The sequence below is a fragment of the Cyprinus carpio genome, chromosome B7 (assembly GCF_018340385.1).
Source record: "Cyprinus carpio isolate SPL01 chromosome B7, ASM1834038v1, whole genome shotgun sequence".
Lineage (NCBI taxonomy): Eukaryota > Metazoa > Chordata > Actinopteri > Cypriniformes > Cyprinidae > Cyprinus > Cyprinus carpio.
Genome location: NC_056603.1, coordinates 42,565,819 through 42,588,343, shown reverse-complemented (window position 1 = coordinate 42,588,343; position 22,525 = coordinate 42,565,819). Strand labels below are relative to the sequence as shown.

The following is a 22,525-nucleotide window of genomic DNA, read 5'->3' as shown; positions in this document are numbered from 1 at the left end:
TTTCTAAAATGAGACTGATTTATTCATGGATTTTAAATACAGGTATGGAAATCTATCAGCTAAATGTTACATTATGCTGTCATACAAAATAAACACGTGGCCCCACCTTTAGTCCAATCTTCCGTCCCTTCTGAGGGACAAGAGCTATAAAACTCTGAGTATAGGACTGTGTCTTTCTCATTGAACCTGTGGAGAGTTCGACGCTCCTCACACATCATGGAGAGGATAAAGATCATGTCTATAGGAGCGCTGATATGGACACTGGCTATTGGACTTGCTGCAACACAAACCAGTAAGACTCATTTAAAACAACTGCTTCAAATACTGAATTGAAGCATTTTATTTCCTTTAGTTTTTGTAACACTTTACAATAAGGTTCCATTTGTTAACATTAGTTAACACTGAATTAACGATGTAAATTCTTCTAACACATTTATTAATTTTTAACATTTACTTATACTTTATTCAATTCAATATTATTTAATGGACCTGATTAACATTAACAAATATTAACAATTAACAGTTGAATTTTTCCATATATAAATAAATAAAGATTAATAATACTGTAACAAATGTGAATGTGTTAATGTTATTCAGTGCATTACATGATGTTATTAATTGTGTTTGTATATATATATATATATATATATATATATATATATATATTCTGCTAGAATAATGTTTCTATAAATAGTGTTATGTAGTAAGCAAGTACATGTAAAGATAGGATGGCAGTAATATTTTCCAAGAATTAGTTTTTAATGTATATATAATCATAATTAATGGCAGAAATTAAAATCGGATGGTAACTATCAAAAACCTTTGAGATCCAATATATTTCATTTATATTCTGTTTAGTGAAACTGCAAAATGTAAGTGTGATTCAAACAATCATTTCCTATATTAATACTGAATATTTCTCTAAATCCTCCAGCTTTCACAACAACGAACATGATTCCAACTGCCACAATAGAAATGATTTTAGGTAAAAATCTATGAATTCTTCAAAAATTCTAATGTTTCAAACTTCAAAATAAACTAAAAGCAACTGATGTTTTATGATCAGGAGTGAGTTCACAACACAATGAGCAGGTTTGCAGTGTGTGGGGAAACTATCATTACAAGACCTTCGACGGGAACTACTTCCAGCTCCCAGCTTCCTGCAACTACATCTTGACGTCACACTGTTCGGCCAGCTATGAAGACTTTAACATCCAGCTGAGACATCAGGTGGTGGACAACGAACCCACAATCAGCAAAATCACCATGAAGCTGCAGGGGACAGTCATTGAGCTGACCAAAGGCTCTCTCAGTGTTAATGGGCAAATGTAAGTGATTCTGATGATCAAATTCAATATGTCTGTGTTGACTTTTGATGTCATTGCTGTCAGTTTTCACCTTGCTTTTTGATGGCGTTGGTTTGGGAGTTATTAATGCAAACATAATATCGTTGACTGATGTGTATTGTATAAGGTGACTTGACTTGATTTGACTTAATTTTACCTCTATCTCTGTAGAGTCACACTTCCATTTAGCAGCTCTGAAGTTTTCATCGAGAAGATGGCGTCTTATATTTCAGTCAAGGCTGTTTTGGGGCTAGTAGCCATGTGGAATGAAGACGATTCATTCATGGTAAGGATCTTTTCTTCATGCAATAAACATTTATTACTAATACTGCCTCCAATAACTGCAAACAAGGAGGGAACCAGGTAATGCAATAAATATTTGATTGGTTTTCAGGTTAAGTTAGATGACAAATACAAAAACCAAACGTGTGGACTTTGTGGAGACTTCAACGGAATCGAGGTTTACAATGAATTCATCAGTAATGGTACTTTTTATAGTTTATTTGACTATAGAGAAATATCTCTGTAACCTTGAATGTTTTGCATTATTTTACACAGACAATAAAGAATAATTTATCTCCTGTTCCAGGAAATACGCTGTCTGTTTCTGATTATGGGAACCTCTGGAAGATGGATGGTCCAACAGAAGTCTGTAAGGAAGACACAGTAACTCTTGAAGAAAACTGTGGAGATGAGGTAAGAAATTAAATTGTAATTTTTCTCTGTCTACACAGAAATAACAAGCAGTTAAATCCCTTTAAAATGTGTATAAACTAGGGTAGTAATAATCAAGTATTTGAGCTAAAAATCCTATGGTTTCGGGTAAAATGTCAATTATGGGTGACAGAAAATATTGGTTGTTGGTGGTAAGTTCAAGTTTAGCACATTAATTGTGGTAGTGTTAAAAAAATTATGAACATAAGCACAAAAGTAATCATTTAGCAGAGACTTTTATGTGTAAAATGGTGTTGGTTCATGTTTCTTGTCCATTGTCCCTTTTGTCCCGAACTATCCATTTTACCCATCATTTTTAAAATGAAATACAATTAATACTTCTGAAAAACAAAAGCAAATAAACAAAGTATTTTAGCGTAATGTGGCAACATAACAGTGTAAAAACATGAAGGGTACTTAATAAATAATAATAATAATAATAACCAATTAAATAAATAAGAAGACTAAATAATATGGATACACATTTAAATTTAGCTGATGCATTTATTTAAGTGACTTTAGAAATGAGAAACAAATGGATTACTAAAAATTGTTGTCATTTATTGGGGATTTTCTTGGGCCCCAAACTACTTGAGTTAGTTTTATGAATCACATATTATATGTAGAAATCCAGGGTTCAAGTAACAGGCAGATATACTTTGTTTAGTAAAGCAATTTACATTAAAAAAATAAATAAAAAACAACAACATTTGAATGTGAATGGATTTACAGTGAGCCTTTGGAATGATCATTATTAGTGGTTTCATCATTTGTAGCTGTAGCAATAATTATTTTACTGGGTTGTTGATAATTATTTAATGTGACTTCTCATTCCGCACAGAATTTCTGCCGTGATATCTTCTCCAGTTCAGTGTTCAGTGATTGCAGAGGTCGGGTTTCCATTGATTCATTTGTCCAAGTTTGCATGAAAGACCTGTGCCATTGCAACAGCACTTCTGGATCCTTCTGCCTATGCAAATCCATCGCCGAATATTCAAGGCAGTGTGTGCATGCAGGTGGAAAGCCTGAAGAATGGAGATCAGAATATTTTTGCCGTAAGTATGCCATCTTCTGTTAGTTGCTCATTTCTTTAGTCCTTTGTGAATGTTTGTCTTACCTATTGTATGTCCCCATCTTTTGTATGTTACAGCACATCCGTGCCCAGAAAGCATGATCCACCAAGAATGTGGAAATCCCTGCACTGACACCTGCACAAACCCTGAAATAGGACAAGTGTGCGAGCACCACTGCATTGATGGATGCTTCTGCCCTCCTGGTACAGTACTACATTTTTTTACTGATGCTATTTTCTAAAGTAACTGGCTACATTGATTTCCCTTTGCACATTTCTTTTATCTTTAATCTGATACTTTAAACGGATTTCATTTAACCCCTTTTGTGGTATTCGGTAATTTTAGATTGAAAGTTTATTAGACGATGACATAATTAGAAAAGTCTTTAAAAATAGTCACGCTTGTGATATTTGCAGTCAAAAAATGGCGTAGGAAATGATTGGAATTTACAAAAAAATATGAAAACACAGAGCATTTTTAGGAGTACAACCTACAACTCAACCACAGTGAAGTAATCTTTGACAATGTCTAAATATATCCAAAACCTAATAAAAGTAAGTAATTATGTCTGAACATACTCAGCATTTAGTGGTTACGTTGCATTACATATAATTTTCTTATTTCTTCCACCAGATGTCCTCAATCTGCCTTAAATATACTGGATATTAATTCATTTGCTCTATTTTTTTTAACTTAATCATTGTATTAATTAAACAAAAATATATGGAATATTTAAGGGCGAAGCACTGTAGGTGCATATTTTATATAGACATAAATGCTGCATAATTTAGAGTTTTGTCTAGTGCCATAAATCTTAAAATACTAAATATTAAAGAGTAAATATTGTGGAAACAAAATATAGTACATTAATTTCTGCCTGTTTTGACCATTAAGGATCACAATTCTGAGAAATACCAGAGGATTAAACAACAATAATTGGTAGATTTCTTACTGGTGTTCTTAACACATCCATTCTGTCCTGTGCAATAACACATTTCGCGCTTTCTGTCACTTCCAGGCACCGTTTTTGATGATATACACAATACTGGCTGTATCCCGCACAGTGAATGCTCCTGCGTCCTTGGAGGTAAAATATTCGCCTCAGGGGAGAGTTACACAAGCAGCTGCAGAGACTGGTAAGCCTTGTTTGACATTCAGATTGAATTTGCTCTTACAGTCAGGATAAAAATGAACAATATATAAGACATATTAAGATTTGATGTTTTAATATTAAATCATGTACTATATTGAGTGTTTTGAAAAGTATATGTTTAAACTGATGTTATTTTTTTCCATTTAGTACCTGTGAACAGGGACAGTGGAACTGTATCCAGAAAGATTGCCCACATTCATGCTCAGTAGAGGGTGGATCCCATATTACCACTTATGATGGAAAAGCCTACACCTTTCATGGGGACTGCACTTATGTTCTGTCCAAAGTATGTACTTCCTTGTGCTTGAAGGCAGTTCATAAGACAGCTTTACAAGACACTACATATAAGCTGTTGCTGCACTAATTAGAAGTATCTAGTAAATAAGTGATTGATTTTTTAGTATTGTGCTAAACAATGACATGACTATAATCAAATAAAACAAACTGACAAATTAACCTTGTCCATTTTTCTTTCTTTTTTCAAAAGCAATGCTCAGGCACAGAATTCACAGTTCAAGGAGACCTGGTGAAATGTGGTGTGACTGAAACTGAAACCTGTTTGAAGTCAGTAACGCTGGCATTGTTAGATGGAACTAATGTAAGTGCTAAAAAGGACTGAAAGAGAAAACTTAACATACCACTTAGCATATCAAATCTTAAACATTTCTAAACAGAAAACATTCCCTGACCTTTTTTTTTTTTTTTTTTTTTTTGCTGTATTTGCTTGTGCACTCAGGTGATCAAAGTGGATTCCAGTGGAAATATTGAGGTCAACAGAATAATTGCCCAGATGCCACTTTTTACAGGTAGGCAAATCAAATATGAGAACAGAAAAGATTGAAAGACGTGACATTTAGGGATGAATAACCTACATGCAATTTACCATTAGATCTACCCCCTTGCAGCACTAAAATATAAATCACTATTATTACAGTTTTATGAAACTGTATTTGGGTAAAGTTAAGACATGGTTTTATTTAAAAAGTTGCATAGTGTAATTTTAATATCAGAGAAAGCTTATTTGGTGAATGTAGGGAATGTGAATATGAAATGTTTCAAAAAGTGTTGGTTTATTTGAATAATTGTTCAGAATGGAGATTGCTTATACAAAGAACTGCTTGATTTCTGTTTTATTACTGTTTACCAATTTTTATTAATATGTCTATTATTATTTGATTTTCAGCTGATGTGAGCATTTTCAAGCCCTCCTCATTCTACATTGTCATTCAGGCCCATTTGATTGGGCTTCGTCTAGAGATCCAGCTTGTACCATTAATGCAACTTTACATCACAGCCAATTCAGCGTACCAAGGAGAAACATGCGGTATTTATTTTTTACAGACCTTTTAACTTACCCTCTCGTGCAATAAAAGCAGCATCAAATCAATAAATTTGCATGTTTTTTATCTTTATTTAAGGCTTTCTGACTCTTTTCTCTGTTTCTTGTGTTAAAATTGTTAATAACAAATCAATTTACAGGTCTTTGTGGCAATTTCAACAACATTGAGACTGATGATTTCACAACCATTGGTGGACTCAGGGAAGCAACCGCTTTAGATTTTGCAAACACCTGGAAAACAAGAGCAAGTTGCCCTGATGTCAAAAGAAACTTTGAGAATCCTTGCAGTCTTAGCACTGAAAATGGTAGGAATTCACTCTGTTGCTGTGATTTGATTTATAACTCTAGAATGTCATTTTTCTAATAAACACTTTTTGCATCACAGAGAAATATGCACAGCACTGGTGTTCCCTGCTATCAGATCCCTCATCAGTGTTTGCCCCCTGCCACTCTGAAATCAGCCCTGAAATCTACAAAGCAGTAAGCAAAATTACGTTCCTTCTCTTTTATTGTTTTTTTAAGAGTTTTCTCTAACTTTTACATCTTTTCTAGAATTGCATATATGACAGCTGCAACTGTGAGAAAAGTGAGGACTGCATGTGTGCTGCTTTGTCTTCATACGTTCACGCATGTGCTGCAAGAGGGATTGCCCTTGATGGCTGGAGAGAAGCTGCCTGCAGTGAGTTGCTTTCTTCTCTGGAAGGCTTGAGAATATTTAATAGTAGTCAAGCTCTTTTGGAGTTTCATTTTAAAAGTCAAACAGATTAAAACCAACGAGTGAAAGCTCAAATAAGAGTTTTTGTTTGCATATGTTCATTAAGTGGATTGTCCCTTTCTTCTCAGAAACGTACACACTAACCTGCCCCAGCACCATGGTCTACTCTTATCAAATGACCAGCTGTGACCGCACTTGTCGATCCCTCAGCCAATCAGACAACACCTGCGCTATTGACTTCGTGCCAGTAGATGGCTGCGGATGCGCACAAGGAACATACATGAGCGAGAATGGTGACTGTGTTGCACCTGCCAGCTGCTCATGTTATGATTCAGGCAAAATTATTCCTGCTGGAGACACGATCTCTAAAGATGGTGGATCATGGTATGCACATGGAGTTGGCTAAATTTCAGTTGAAAACAATTGTTGTAGGCAGGGTTTTTCAAAGTGACCCCCAAATATGACAACCCTGACTACTTTACTGTATATTTAAAAAATATATATATATTAGGCTAACTGTGAGAAAAAAATTAAATATTTGTTTTTTATATTGTAAAAATCTTCAAATTGTAAACAGTTTATTTCTCTCTCTCTCTCTCTTGAATATTATAATAATAATTTTTCAACCCAGGCGGTGGGGGTGTCCATGGACTTCAGTTTGAAAAACCCTGTTGTAAACTTGCCCAAAATGTGATTTAATAATATTTAACCTAATGTTTAAATTTCAGTATTTGCAAACAAGGGACACTGAGCTGCACTGGGGTATCGAATGGGGAAGGTGCGTGAAGCTGTATTTAAATTGTACATTTAAAACCACAGGTTTCTGGTTTACACTTTAATTGTATTTGAGATCAGCTATGTGCATACCCTTAATGTCTTTTTGTCCATTCTTTTCTTTTAGAGTGCCAAGATCCAATGACATTTTTCAACTGCTCCAGTGCTAGCCCCGGATCCACAGGATCGGAGTGTCAGAAGAGTTGCAACACATTAGACATGGCCTGCGTGAGTTGCTTTAATTCCTATAAAAGAGTAGGCCATGCTGATGTAATTCTAAACAAGTATGGTACTTTTTCTGTGTGGCACAAAACAAGAAATTTCTTTCTTGTGCAACAACAGTAAAACTGCATTATGGGTAACAAAACACCATGAATGCACAATTGAATATTGCCAGTTGTAATGTCTGGAATGTACAATTAAATTTGAGAGCTTTGAGATTTTGGAAGACTTTTAAAAAATACTTAAAAAGTTAAGTTTTTGGAACTTGACTACCATGTACTGTAAAGAGATACGTTGTATATGCCCCTAACTATTCCTACCAACAAAAAAAAATAATATGGGTTTAGAATGGCATTGGGGTGAGTAAATAACTAAACTGTTAAATCTGGGTGAACTATTCCTTTCAGCAGCTACAAGTAATAATTTGCTGACTTTAATGTTGAATAACTGCAGATCAGCACAGAGTGTGTGTCTGGCTGTGTGTGCCCCTCTGGACTGGTGTCTGATGGGAAAGGTAGCTGTATCGCTGAAAACCTGTGCCCATGCTTCCATAACGGAGTTGCCTACCAACCTGGAGAAAGCATTAAGACTGACTGTAATACATGGTATGTTTAGCTGTTCAAGATTTGTAATAATTTTTTATATTCTAAATACAATTTTCATAAAGAACTTGCATTCCTTTTTATAGTACTTGCAAGGATAGACGATGGATCTGTACCACAAACCAGTGCAGTGGGACATGCAGTATCTATGGAGACGGCCATTATAAAACGTTTGACGAGAAAAGATACGTCTTCAGTGGAAACTGTGAATACAGCCTTGTTCAGGTATTAACCTTGAACTTCAGTGAGAAGCCTGAAGATCATTATACTGTATCTTAATAATCTGAATCTAAATTTTATGCATGACCAGGACTTCTGCAACAACACCACTGGCACTTTTAGAGTCATTACTGAAAACATTCCCTGTGGATCCACCGGCACAACTTGTTCCAAGGCTATCAAGCTGTTTCTTGGCGTAAGTCAACTTCTTGCATTCATAGCAACCTTAAATTAGTGAAGAATAAGCATTGCAATTATGCCATTGTATTTCAGAGCATTGAGCTTAGATTGATAGATGGATCCTACCAAGTTGTCCGTAGAGATGCAGGAGAGGAGATTCCCTACCAGATGCGCACCATGGGGCTTTACTTGGTGATTGAGGCCAATAATGGTCTGATGCTCATATGGGACAGAAAAACTACTATACACATCAAACTGAGTCCAGAGTTTAATGTAAGTAAAGTGGTTGGTTCAACAACTCCACCCTTGTTGACTCTTTTTTTTACTTGCAAATATCAGATTTATTTTATATATTAACAGTTTTCCTTTTGTATCGATAGGGTCGTGTGTGTGGTCTGTGCGGAAACTACGATGGCAATGCAAACAATGACTTCACTACGCGCAGTCAAGCAATTGCTGTTGAAACCCTGGATTTTGTAAACAGCTGGAAGCTCTCTAATTGTCCAGATGCAACCCTCATCCAAGATCCTTGTGTCCATAATCCATATAGAGAGGCATGGGCCCAGAGACAGTGCAGCATCATTACCAGCAGTGTCTTCTCAACCTGTCATTCACAGGTACTTACAACAAACTGCTTTTTAGGGATGTTGAAACGCCATCTATGTATTTTTCCTCTGAAATATTTAATGCAATTTTGGTAACAGCCATTGTCATGAATATTGCTTTAAAGGTGGACCCATCTCCTTTCTATGATGCTTGTGTGAGAGATGCATGTGCTTGTGATAGTGGTGGAGATTATGAGTGTTTTTGCACTGCTGTAACAGAAAACTCAAAAGACTGTAAAGACTCCGTAGCCTGCATAACACCTAAAACACCCAAAAATACACCGAAAGTCACATAAATTTAAATCACATTCAAATGTGGTGGAATGACTAAAAGCTGTAAACCTCAAAGACCAAGAAACAGGTTTAAGGTTGCCTTTTTATTGCAGCAATGTTTTGTGATTATTACAACCCCCCTGGTGAATGTGAGTGGCATTACAAACCTTGTGGAGCACCTTGTATGCAGACGTGCAGAAACCCCTCTGGAGATTGCTCTAGTCAGATACCAGCACTTGAAGGTGAGAACTCATAATTAAATCCAGTTATATCACCTGTATGTTAGTGAGAACACTATTACTACTTGTGACAAAATGACTTTAATACCATTTCAAAATACATCACACATATTTTGTAGTTTATTAAATATGTGTTTTTTAACATTGTGATATATTCAGTATACAATTACTGCTCTAGGTATCCTAGAGGTAATTTTGTTGGTTATGAATAATGCAGACCACATAACGAACAATAGGAAGGGGATATTTTACTTCAGTTTTTTTAACATTTTGCTTCAAAGTGATTCAAATGGATTTTAGTCAAGTATTCATGCAAATGTTTATTGTTCATAACATCATTCAAACTTATATCACCTTGGCTTTGAATCATTAAAAAGACGTATAATAGGCTCTATTCCTGAAACTGGACAAGTATATGGAACAATGTCTTTGTAAGATTTGTAAAACAGTTGATTCACTAAAACTTAATTTGAACTCAAATTTATATAATAAATAATCAAATTTATATAATGTATGTTTTTAAAAAAGATTTATGTTTTTTTCCCTTTTAACCTTTTTTAGGTTGCTATCCTAAATGCCCTCACCATAATCCTAATTATGATAACAATAACATTAAGACAGTAACACAGTAACATTTTTGCTTTTATGTTGATATGTTACATTATCAGGTTGGCCAGCAGGTGCCAACCACAGAGAACTGTCAGTCATGGTATGTGTATATATTTTCTACTCATATTCATGTTTCAGAAAGGTCACTAACAGTTTTGAAATATATTTAATCTATCCTATCTTTAATTTTTCCTCATGCAGTTATTGTACATCATTTGGTGTTGTCTGTGACTTTGATGTAAATGGTAAGGTTTTTAGCATTTCAGTTATAGTTTAGTTTGAAGATTGTGTTAGAAGAATCTATTGTCATCATATACGCTTTCATGATACTATACCTTTTCCATAAACATATTCTCTTTTTACAGCATGTACATGCCAGTACAACAATGTGGAGTACAACTTTGGAGATATCATTTATCACACAACGGATGGACTGGGAGGTTGCATCACAGGCAGATGTTCAGTCAATGGAACTATTGAGAGGACTTTGATACCTTGTGAAACAACTACTGTCCCAACAACCACATCCACCTTGACCACAACGCAGACATTAACACCAACCCCGACAACAGTTTTTGTCTTCAGCACCCCAGGTACTTTTTTTATTTCTGTGGTACACATTTATTCTTGATCTTATATATTGCTACTATAGTTTTTTTAGGCCTCATGCATTGTAAATCAAAGTTTATGTTTGATTTACTGGGAAGACTTGTGGTAAGCTTGCTGTTGTTATATGAATTAAAATTAGATCACAACTTCTCTGCACAATGAAATTTAAATATATTTTATAGTATTCAAATAGTAAACATTTTTAAAACACAAATTTATTTATTTATTGTTTTTTGATTGATGATTTATTTTTGTAACTCTTTACATTTTATGTTGTATTTCCCTTGTCCACAGAATACACTTCACCTGAAACTGAAAAAGAAACAACCACAACTCATGAAAATGTATCCACATCAAGCAAACCAGAACATCTGACAAGTGGACATTTAAGCCAACCAACAACTGAAGTTATTTTAACTGCTTCTACTACAGAAATTAAACATTCAACTGAAAAACAGATATTAGTAACATCAATGTCATCAACATCATCAGTTGAAACATCAACACTGTCCTTATCCACGACAGGAAACAAAACAACAGAAGTTGAAAGCACTACACAGGCACAAAGTACAAGCAAGTTATCAATAACATCAGAAACCTCAATTGCGCCCATTACAAAAACTCTTGCAACAATCACTGGTAAAGCGTGGACAACACTTCAGACTACTAGTGAACAAACCACTGAGATTGAATTTATCACATCTCAAACACCTTTGTCCACCACCACCAGGCCACCAAAAGTGGGGACGACTGGCCTAACGAGCCAACCAACGACTACAGCAAGAACCACTTTAGAAGACGTAACAGGCACATCATCTGAAACATCAACATCTACAAGCACAGCCCTGCCAGTGTCTCAAACTTCATTGCCAGTTGTTACATCCACACAGCCAACAACGCTGACAAAGACAACTGCTGTAAAAGTCTCTACCCTTGAGCACACAACAGTGAGTGTAGAATCATCCACTGGGTCTGAGGTTACCACTCAGGGTCTTTCTTCAACAACAAAACCACTCAAAGCTGAAACTACTCTTTCAACCACCACACCAGCCATCCCATCCACTACTGTCATTGTCGAAGAAGGAAGCACCACTGCCCAAGCATCTACAGAATCATCAGCTCCAAGCGGATTCTCAACAACTTCAAAATCATCTACAGCTACTCAAACAACTGGACAACCAACAACAACTGAGACTGTAACTGAGAATGAATTATCCACAACTCAGACACCTTTGTCCACCACCACCAGGCCACCAAAAGTTGGAACTACTGGCCTAACAAGCCAACCAACGACTACAGCAACAACCACTTTAGAAGAGGTAACAGGCACATCATCTGAAACATCAGTGTCTACAAGCACAGCCTTGCCAGTGTCCCAAACTTCATTGCCAGTCATTACATCCACACAGCCAATAACGCTGACAAAGACAACTACTGTACCAGTCTCTACCCTTGTGCACACAACAGTAATTGTAGAATCATCCACTGGGTCTGAGGTAACCACACAGGGTCTTTCTTCAACAACAAAACCACTCAAAGCTGAAACTACTCTTTCAACCACCACACCAGCCGTCCCATCCACTACTGTCATTGTCGAGGAAGGAAGCACCACTGCCCAACCATCTACAGAATCATCAGCTCCAAGCGCATTCTCAACAACTTCAAAATCTTCCACAGCTACTCAAACAACTGGACAACCAACAACAACTGAGACTGTAACTGAGAATGAATTAACCACAACTCAGACACCTTTGTCCACCACCACCAGGCCACCAAAAGTGGGGACAACTGGTCTAACAAGCCAACCAACGACTACAGCAACAACCACTTTAGAAGAGGTAACAGGCACATCATCTGAAACATCAACATCTACAAGCACAGCCTTGCCAGTGTCCCAAACTTCATTGCCAGTCATTACATCCACACAGCCAATAACGCTGACAAAGACAACTGCTGTACCAGTCTCTACCCTTGTGCACACAACAGTAATTGTAGAATCATCCACTGGGTCTGAGGTAACCACACAGGGTCTTTCTTCAACAACAAAACCACTCAAAGCTGAAACTACTCTTTCAACCACCACACCAGCCATCCCATCCACTACTGTCATTGTCGAAGAAAGAAGCACCACTGCCCAAGCATCTACAGAATCATCAGCTCCAAGCGCATTCTCAACAACTTCAAAATCATCTACAGCTACTCAAACAACTGGACAACCAACAACAACTGAGACTGTAACTGAGAATGAATTAACCACAACTCAGACACCTTTGTCCACCACCACCAGGCCACCAAAAGTGGGAACTACTGGCCTAACAAGCCAACCAACGACTACAGCAACAACCACTTTAGAAGAGGTAACAGGCACATCATCTGAAACATCAACATCTACAAGCACAGCCCTGCCAGTTTCCCAAACTTCATTCATGCCAGTCGTTACATCCACACAGCCAACAACGCTGACAAAGACAACTGCTGTACCAGTCACTACCCTTGTGTACACAACAGTGAGTGTAGAATCATCCACTGGGTCTGAGGTAACCACTCATGGTCTTTCTTCAACAACAAAACCACTCAAAGCTGAAACTACTCTTTCAACCACCACACCAGCCGTCCCATCCACTACTCTCATTGTCGAGGAAGGAAGCACCACTGCCCAAGCATCTACAGAATCATCAGCTCCAAGCGCATTCTCAACAACTTCAAAATCTTCCACAGCTACCCAAACAACTGGACAACCAACAACAACTGAGACTGTAACTGAGAATGAATTAACCACAACTAAGACACCTTTGTCCACCACCACCAGGCCACCAAAAGTGGGAACTACTGGCCTAACAAGCCAACCAACGACTACAGCAACAACCAGCTTAGAAGAGGTAACAGGCACATCATCTGAAACATCAACATCTACAAGCACAGCCCTGCCAGTTTCCCAAACTTCATTGCCAGTCGTTAAATCCACACAGCCAACAACGCTGACAAAGACAACTGCTGTACCAGTCACTACCCTTGTGTACACAACAGTGAGTGTAGAATCATCCACTGGGTCTGAGGTAACCACTCATGGTCTTTCTTCAACAACAAAACCACTCAAAGCTGAAACTACTCTTTCAACCACCACACCAGCCGTCCCATCCACTACTGTCATTGTCGAGGAAGGAAGCACCACTGCCCAAGCATCTACAGAATCATCAGCTCCAAGCGCATTCTCAACAACTTCAAAATCTTCCACAGCTACTCAAACAACTGGACAACCAACAACAACTGAGACTGTAACTGAGAATGAATTAACCACAACTCAGACACCTTTGTCCACCACCACCAGGCCACCAAAAGTGGGAACTACTGGCCTAACAAGCCAACCAATGACTACAGCAACAACCACTTTAGAAGAGGTAACAGGCACATCATCTGAAACATCAACATCTACAAGCACAGCCCTGCCAGTGTCCCAAACTTCATTGCCAGTCATTACATCCACACAGCCAATAACGCTGACAAAGACAACTGCTGTACCAGTCACTACCCTTGTGTACACAACAGTGAGTGTAGAATCATCCACTGGGTCTGAGGTAACCACTCAGGGTCTTTCTTCAACAACAAAACCACTCAAAGCTGAAACTACTCTTTCAACCACCACACCAGCCGTCCCATCCACTACTGTCATTGTCGAGGAAGGAAGCACCACTGCCCAAGCATCTACAGAATCATCAGCTCCAATCGCATTCTCAACAACTTCAAAATCTTCCACAGCTACTCAAACAACTGGACAACCAACAACAACTGAGACTGTAACTGAGAATGAATTAACCACAACTCAGACACCTTTGTCCACCACCACCAGGCCACCAAAAGTGGGAACTACTGGCCTAACAAGCCAACCAACGACTACAGCAACAACCACTTTAGAAGAGGTAACAGGCACATCATCCGAAACATCAACATCTACAAGCACAGCCCTGCCAGTGTCCCAAACTTCATTGCCAGTCGTTACATCCACACAGCCAACAACGCTGACAAAGACAACTGCTGTACCAGTCACTACCCTTGTGTACACAACAGTGAGTGTAGAATCATCCACTGGGTCTGAGGTAACCAGTCAGGGTCTTTCTTCAACAACAAAACCAATCAAAGCTGAAACAACTCTTTCAACCACCACACCAGCCGTCCCATCCACTACTGTCATTGTCAAGGAAGGAAGCACCACTGCCCAACCATCTACAGAATCATCAGCTCCAAGCGCATTCTCAACAACTTCAAAATCTTCCACAGCTACTCATACAACTGGACAACCAACAACAACTGAGACTGTAACTGAGAATGAATTAACCACAACTCAGACACCTTTGTCCACCACCACCAGGCCACCAAAAGTGGGAACTACTGGCCCAACAAGCCAACCAACGACTACAGCAACAACCACTTTAGAAGAGGTAACAGGCACATCATCTGAAACATCAACATCTACAAGCACTGCCTTGCCAGTGTCCCAAACTTCATTGCCAGTCATTACATCCACACAGCCAACAACGCTGACAAAGACAACTGCTGTACCAGTCACTACCCTTGTGTACACAACAGTGAGTGTAGAATCATCCACTGGGTCTGAGGTAACCACTCAGGGTCTTTCTTCAACAACAAAACCACTCAAAGCTGAAACTACTCTTTCAACCACCACACCAGCCGTTCCATCCACTACTGTCATTGTCGAGGAAGGAAGCACCACTGCCCAAGCATCTACAGAATCATCAGCTCCAAGCGGATTCTCAACAACTTCAAACTCATCCACAGCTACTCAAACAACTGGACAACCAACAACAACTGAGACTGTAACTGAGAATGAATTAACCACAACTCAGACACCTTTGTCCACCACCACCAGGCCACCAAAAGTGGGAACTACTGGCCTAACAAGCCAACCAACGACTACAGCAACAACCACTTTAGAAGAGGTAACAGGCACATCATCTGAAACATCAACATCTACAAGCACAGCCCTGCCAGTTTCCCAAACTTCATTGCCAGTCGTTACATCCACACAGCCAACAACGCTGACAAAGACAACTGCTGTACCTGTCACTACCCTTGTGTACACAACAGTGAGTGTAGAATCATCCACTGGGTCTGAGGTAACCACTCAGGGTCTTTCTTCAACAACAAAACCACTCAAAGCTGAAACTACTCTTTCAACCACCACAGCAGCCGTCCCATCCACTACTGTCATTGTCGAGGAAGGAAGCACCACTGCCCAAGCATCTACAGAATCATCAGCTCCAAGCGCATTCTCAACAACTTCAAAATCTTCCACAGCTACTCAAACAACTGGACAACCTACAGCAACTGAGACTGTAACTGAGAATGAATTAACCACAACTCAGACACCTTTGTCCACCACCACCAGGCCACCAAAAGTGGGAACTACTGGCCCAACAAGCCAACCAACGACTACAGCAACAACCACTTTAGAAGAGGTAACAGGCACATCATCTGAAACATCAACATCTACAAGCACAGCCCTGCCAGTGTCCCAAACTTCATTGCCAGTCGTTAAATCCACACAGCCAACAACGCTGACAAAGACAACTGCTGTACCAGTCACTACCCTTGTGTACACAACAGTGAGTGTAGAATCATCCACTGGATCTGAGGCAACCACTCAGGGTCTTTCTTCAACAACAAAACCACTCAAAGCTGAAACTACTCTTTCAACCACCACACCAGCCATCCCATCCACTACTGTCATTGTCGATGAAAGAAGCACCACTGCCCAACCATCTAGAGAATCATCAGCTCCAAGCGCATTCTCAACAACTTCAAAATCATCTACAGCTACTCAAACAACTGGACAACCAACAACAACTGAGACTGTAACTGAGAATGAATTAACCACAACTCAGACACCTTTGTCCACCACCACCAGGCCACCAAAAGTTGGAACTACTGGCCTAACAAGCCAACCAACGACTACAGCAACAACCACTTTAGAAGAGGTAACAGGCCCATCATCTGAAACATCAACATCTACAAGCACAGCCCTGCCAGTTTCCCAAACTTCATTGCCAGTTGTTACATCCACACAGCCAACAACGCTGACAAAGACAACTGCTGTACCAGTCACTACCCTTGTGTACACAACAGTGAGTGTAGAATCATCCACTGGGTCTGAGGTAACCACTCAGGGTCTTTCTTCAACAACAAAACCACTCAAAGCTGAAACTACTCTTTCAACCACCACACCAGCCATCCCATCCACTACTGTCATTGTCGAGGAAGGAAGCACCACTGCCCAAGCATCTACAGAATCATCAGCTCCAAGCGCATTCTCAACAACTTCAAAATCTTCCACAGCTACTCAAACAACTGGACAACCAACAACAACTGAGACTGTAACTGAGAATGAATTAACCACAACTCAGACACCTTTGTCCACCACCACCAGGCCACCAAAAGTGGGAACTACTGGCCTAACAAGCCAACCAACGACTACAGCAACAACCACTTTAGAAGAGGTAACAGGCACATCATCTGAAACATCAACATCTACAAGCACAGCCCTGCCAGTGTCCCAAACTTCATTGCCAGTTGTTACATCCACACAGCCAACAACGCAGACAAAAACAACTGCTGTACCAGTCACTACCCTTGTGTACACAACAGTGAGTGGAGAATCATCCACTGGGTCTGAGGTTACCACTCAGGGTCTTGCTTCAACAACAAAACCACTCAAAGCTGAAACTACTCTTTCAACCACCACACCAGCCGTCCCATCCAGTACTCTCATTGTCGAAGAAGGAAGCACCACTGCCCAACCATCTACAGAATCATCAGCTCCAAGCGCATTCTCAACAACTTCAAAATCATCTACAGCTACTCAAACAACTGGACAACCAACAACAACTGAGACTGTAACTGAGAATGAATTAACCACAACTCAGACACCTTTGTCAACCACCACCAGGCCACCAAAAGTGGGGACGACTGGTCTAACAAGCCAACCAACGACTACAGCAACAACCACTTTAGAAGAGGTAACAGGCACATCATCTGAAACATCAACATCTACAAGCACAGCCCTGCCAGTGTCCCAAACTTCATTGCCAATCGTTACATCCACACAGCCAACAACGCTGACAAAGACAACTGCTGTACCAGTCACTACCCTTGTGTACACAACAGTGAGTGTAGAATCATCCACTGGGTCTGAGGCAACCACTCATGGTCTTTCTTCAACTACAAAACCACTCAAAGCTGAAACTACTCTTTCAACCACCACACCAGCCATCCCATCCACTACTGTCATTGTCGAGGAAGGAAGCACCACTGCCCAACCATCTACAGGATCATCAGCTCCAATCGTAGTTTCCGCAACTTCAAAATCATTTACACCTACTCAAACAACTGGACAACCAACAACGACTGAGACTGTAACTGAAAATGAGTTGACCACAACTCAGACACCTTTGTCCACCACCACCAGGCCACCAAAAGTGGGGACGACTGGCCTAACAAGCCAACCAACGACTACAGCAACAACCACTTTAGAAGAGGTAACAGGCACATCATCTGAAACATCAACATCTACAAGCACAGCCCTGCCAGTGTCCCAAACTTCATTGCCAGTTGTTACATCCACACAGCCAACAACGCTGACAAAAACAACTGCTGTACCAGTCACTACCCTTGTGTACACAACAGTGAGTGTAGAATCATCCACTGGGTCTGAGGTTACCACTCAGGGTCTTGCTTCAACAACAAAACCACTCAAAGTTGAAACAACATCCTCTTTATTGTCAACCACTTCAGTTGTTTGTTGTTTTGTTAATGGCACACATTTTCAATCAGGTACAAAATTCCCACTTAATTTTTATTCTTGTATTAATTAATAATCTTAAGAAAAGCTAAAAAAAAATTTAACTTTGTAATGTTTTTTTTTTTTTTTTTTTTTTCTCCTTCAGGTGATATCATTTACAATGTTACTGATGGCTTTGGTTGGTGCTTCACTGCATACTGTAATGCAACTTGTAATATTGCGAAGATTTCAACATCATGTGAAACCTCCCCATCACCATCCATTCCTCCTGCAACAACCACATATTCCAGTTCATCAACAACCACAGAAACAACACAGCCTGCCACAACTAATACAGACACAGAAGTAACAACTACCACCTATGGGCCTAAGTGTGATGCACTTAATCCACCAAGACAGGTATATCTTCAAATATTACAATCTTTTGTTTCATAGGTTATGGAATCAATAGAGACATGGGCCTCCTTTTTTGCATATGTTAAGTGTCAGTGTGAACAAAATAATACCAAAACTAAATGTTAAATATTTGCATCTGGCAGATGTTTTTATCCAAAGCAAATTACATTTCACTCAGTTTGTTTAAAAATGTAAATATTTGTTCTGACAATGACTGTATTCACCCTCTGATTATAGTGTTTGGTGAAAATTGATAATGGGTCATGATTTGATCAGGTTTTGGTTATTTGGGGTTCATAATTATAACTTTAAAAAGACTACATCACAAAAGTGGCAATCTGGCATTAGTAATATAAAGACAAAATTAGGCTAAACATCCTCTAATGACAAAACTGATTTTTTGATAATTAGTGCATTTAATAATAATATTCCAGTAAACTAACAGAAACAAATGTTAAGCAGACTCCTAATTATGTGTAACAGCTTTGCTGATCATGGAAAAATGAATTCAATTAACCATTTCAGCTTCCCATCTATAAAAACGTGATATATCTGACAATTTTTTTTTTGGTTTTACAGCCCAATGATATTTGGCAGAGTGGATGTCAAATGTGTGAGTGTGAGGGTGAAACACTGACCGTCCGTTGCCAGCCGGTAACTTGTCCTGTTTCACCACCTGTTACTTGCGATCAGCCTGGACAAGTGTTTGTGAACACAACAATTGACTGCTGTGAGATCCATGAGTGCAGTAAGTGATCCGCAAACTAGAAAACGTTGGGGACACAGAAGGACTTTTTAAAACAGATGACAGAAATACTACTGAGTTTATATATTTACTAGTTTTTAGTTATTCAGTCATACTTACCAATGCTTTTCAACTGATGGCTTTAAAAAATGAGGTCCCAATTTAAGGAAATTATGGGTCTGGGATTTTACCCTTGTACTGTTTAAACAGCAGAAAGCTAGACTAAAGATTCTAAAAAATTGATTATAGAAATGCCTGTATATTAACAATGAAATGCTGAACAAAAATGTTTAATATTATTCTACAGGTTGTGATGTGAACCTTTGCCCTATTCCCACAATACAATGCCCATTGGGCTTTATACCATCCTTCAGCGTGTCTCCAGATAACTGCTGTCCAGAGTTTATTTGCTGTATGTATATGGACCAGTTGTTCTCAGTAAAGATACTTTATTGTTTTGATGCTGTGCAATGCACTCATTCATTTTTTTATTCTTTACAGCACCCATGGAAGTCTGTGTCCATAATACCACAGTGTATCAGGTAAAATGAGATATAACTTCATATATATATATATATATATATATATATATATATAAACATATAAACAAACACCTTACAAGATATCAAAATCTATACTTATTCCTCTCACTATCTTCCTCTCTAGCCTGGCTCAACTATACCAAGCGATGATCCTTGTACACTTTGTTAGTGTGGTTGGAACGTAGATCCTGAAACAAATCTTCTTGCTCCAGAGTGTGTGATAGCTGACTGCAACAATAACTGTCCAGAGGTATAAACATCTATTTCTGTCTTTAATAAAGACTAGCGCAGTCAGGTTACAAATGCCACTGTTTTAGAAAAAGGACAAATCATGTGAACAATAAGCAAAGACACCTTTAAAAGAAGTCAGTGCACAGTTATGTATCAACTTCCAGGCAATGTGATGCATTTCTCTTTCTTTTATTCCATCAGGGTCACGAGTACCAACTCATTCCTGGTCAGTGCTGTGGAGAGTGTGTTAGCACCGATTGTGTGGTTATGCATGACAACATCACAGTTACCGTTCCAGTAAGTTTTGACATTATATTTATTTTAGCATTTTAACATTTGCATTGTAAAGTGCATTTTATAACATAATATATATATATGTTCTCCACTAACAGGTTGACCAGATTTGGCAACCAGCTAATGACAAATGTGTGAATTACAAGTGTGAGAGAGTCAATGGTAACTCAATGACAGTTGAGATTAAGACCACTTGCCCTGCCTTCAATCCTGAGAATTGTATCCCTGTAAGTGGCTTGAAAGAGACTATTTTAGACAACTTAATATCTTAAATTTAAGTCTGTTCAATTGTTAATGCTTTTCTTTTTCTACAGGGAACAGAGACAATAGATGCAGATGGCTGCTGTCAAACCTGTGAGTCTGGAACATTTAAAAAGCACTACTCAATAATTGCAAAATATGTTAATGAGAGTTAAATATTACTCTTAAAAATACATTTATGTTTACGGGTAAAGCCATTCACATTTACATCTGATGCCATTATCTGAACACCATTTCTAGGAGCAAAATAACTTAAAAAAAAAAAAAAAAATACTACTTCTGAACAGTGCTGGGTAGATTACTTACAAATTGTAATCTGTTACTGATTCCAAATTTCAAGAAAAAACAAAACAAAACTAATAATCCATTACATTACACTTTTCAGGAAATATAATCAGACTACTTTTTGATTACTTTTAGAATAATTTTGTTTATCTCATTGATTTAAATAGGATAATCACGCACCACATTGATATAAAAATAAAAAAGAAAGAAAATATTTTCCATTTGTTGTTATTAACAACATGAATTGCATTAAACATATGACGTCAAAGTTTCCCAAACTTCCCATGTAATCGGTTACTACTGAACTTGCCGAAAAACTGTTTCAGGGCATATAAAATGTACAATTATATTTTCTAACCCTTACTTAATGTGTTTCTCATTTCCCTTAGGTACACTGGACAACAAATGTAATGTCCAGAAGAACAGCACCTTCTTGGTCAGCAATGGCTGTATAAGCAGCACACCTGTGGAAATAACCTCTTGCTCAGGCTTGTGTGAGACCTCATCAATGTGAGTATCCAAATCACAATTTAGAGACCTTCATTTATAAATACATTTAGTTTTTGTTCCACAAATTGTACCGTCTGTGCTGGTACTTAACAACCGAACTGTCATTGTATGTCAAAACAGATACTCTGCAGAAGCGAACGCTCTTGTGCACTCATGCTCGTGCTGTCAAGAAATGACAACCACCAAGAAGGAAGTGACCCTGACTTGCCCTGATGGGTCAAATATCAGCCACACTTACATTTACATTGAGTCTTGTGGCTGCAAAGCCTCCGATTGCTCTGGTCAATCGACTTCCTTAAGGAGACGCCGGAGGAGATTGTGAACCTGCGTTCTTAACCCCGTACAGTAGAGCAGTTTCAAATGAATCTTATGGAATGAATCTGTAAATTTGAATAGCATGAAATGTATGTGATAATTATCTCTATGGTGTCATGAGAATGACAGCTTTTATGTTTCTTGTCTTGTAGCTCTTAATAAACTAATGCAAACTGAAGTTTGTTTTTATGTTGTCATTTTTTTCTGGAAAACTGCAAAGGTTTCAGTGCTCTGTGAATGGCATGGTGGAAAGGATTCTGTCCCAGTTATGGATGCACAATGTAAAGATTTTGGATGCAAATTATATCCTTTTGTAATACATGACCATTGCTCATGCACTTATAAACTATATTTTTTTAGTCTAATTAAATTCAAACTGGTGTGTTAGTTGTGGCAACTTTAGCCGTTTCATTTAGGTTTACATTTATGCATTTAGCTGACACTTTTATCCAAAGTGACAT

The 22,525-nt window shown here is 38.5% G+C and overlaps 2 protein-coding genes across 2 annotated transcripts; both read left to right on the top strand.

Moving 5' to 3' along the window:
* The first annotated feature begins 216 nt into the window (after positions 1-216).
* On the top strand, positions 217-10,834 carry LOC109081096 (mucin-5AC-like). Its single transcript, XM_042726856.1, is given in 29 exon segments — positions 217-292; positions 1,046-1,328; positions 1,518-1,632; positions 1,741-1,831; positions 1,936-2,042; positions 2,902-3,115; positions 3,211-3,336; positions 4,152-4,269; positions 4,434-4,572; positions 4,774-4,884; positions 5,023-5,092; positions 5,470-5,610; positions 5,766-5,930; positions 6,011-6,105; positions 6,178-6,304; positions 6,469-6,724; positions 7,069-7,118; positions 7,242-7,342; positions 7,790-7,941; positions 8,025-8,163; positions 8,249-8,353; positions 8,431-8,610; positions 8,718-8,954; positions 9,068-9,216; positions 9,321-9,457; positions 10,016-10,163; positions 10,265-10,308; positions 10,429-10,656; positions 10,812-10,834. Coding segments are annotated over 29 exon segments (3,927 nt in total).
* Positions 10,835-10,973: 139 nt separating this feature from the next.
* On the top strand, positions 10,974-20,919 carry LOC122137834 (mucin-2-like). The gene is made up of 8 exons (XM_042726855.1): positions 10,974-18,517; positions 18,631-18,884; positions 19,461-19,629; positions 19,934-20,038; positions 20,128-20,168; positions 20,293-20,418; positions 20,601-20,696; positions 20,792-20,919. Exons 1-6 carry the CDS (start codon positions 11,146-11,148, stop codon positions 20,335-20,337), a joined length of 7,986 nt encoding a protein of 2,661 aa, XP_042582789.1. The 5' UTR covers positions 10,974-11,145; the 3' UTR covers positions 20,338-20,418; positions 20,601-20,696; positions 20,792-20,919.
* The last annotated feature ends 1,606 nt before the right edge of the window (positions 20,920-22,525 follow it).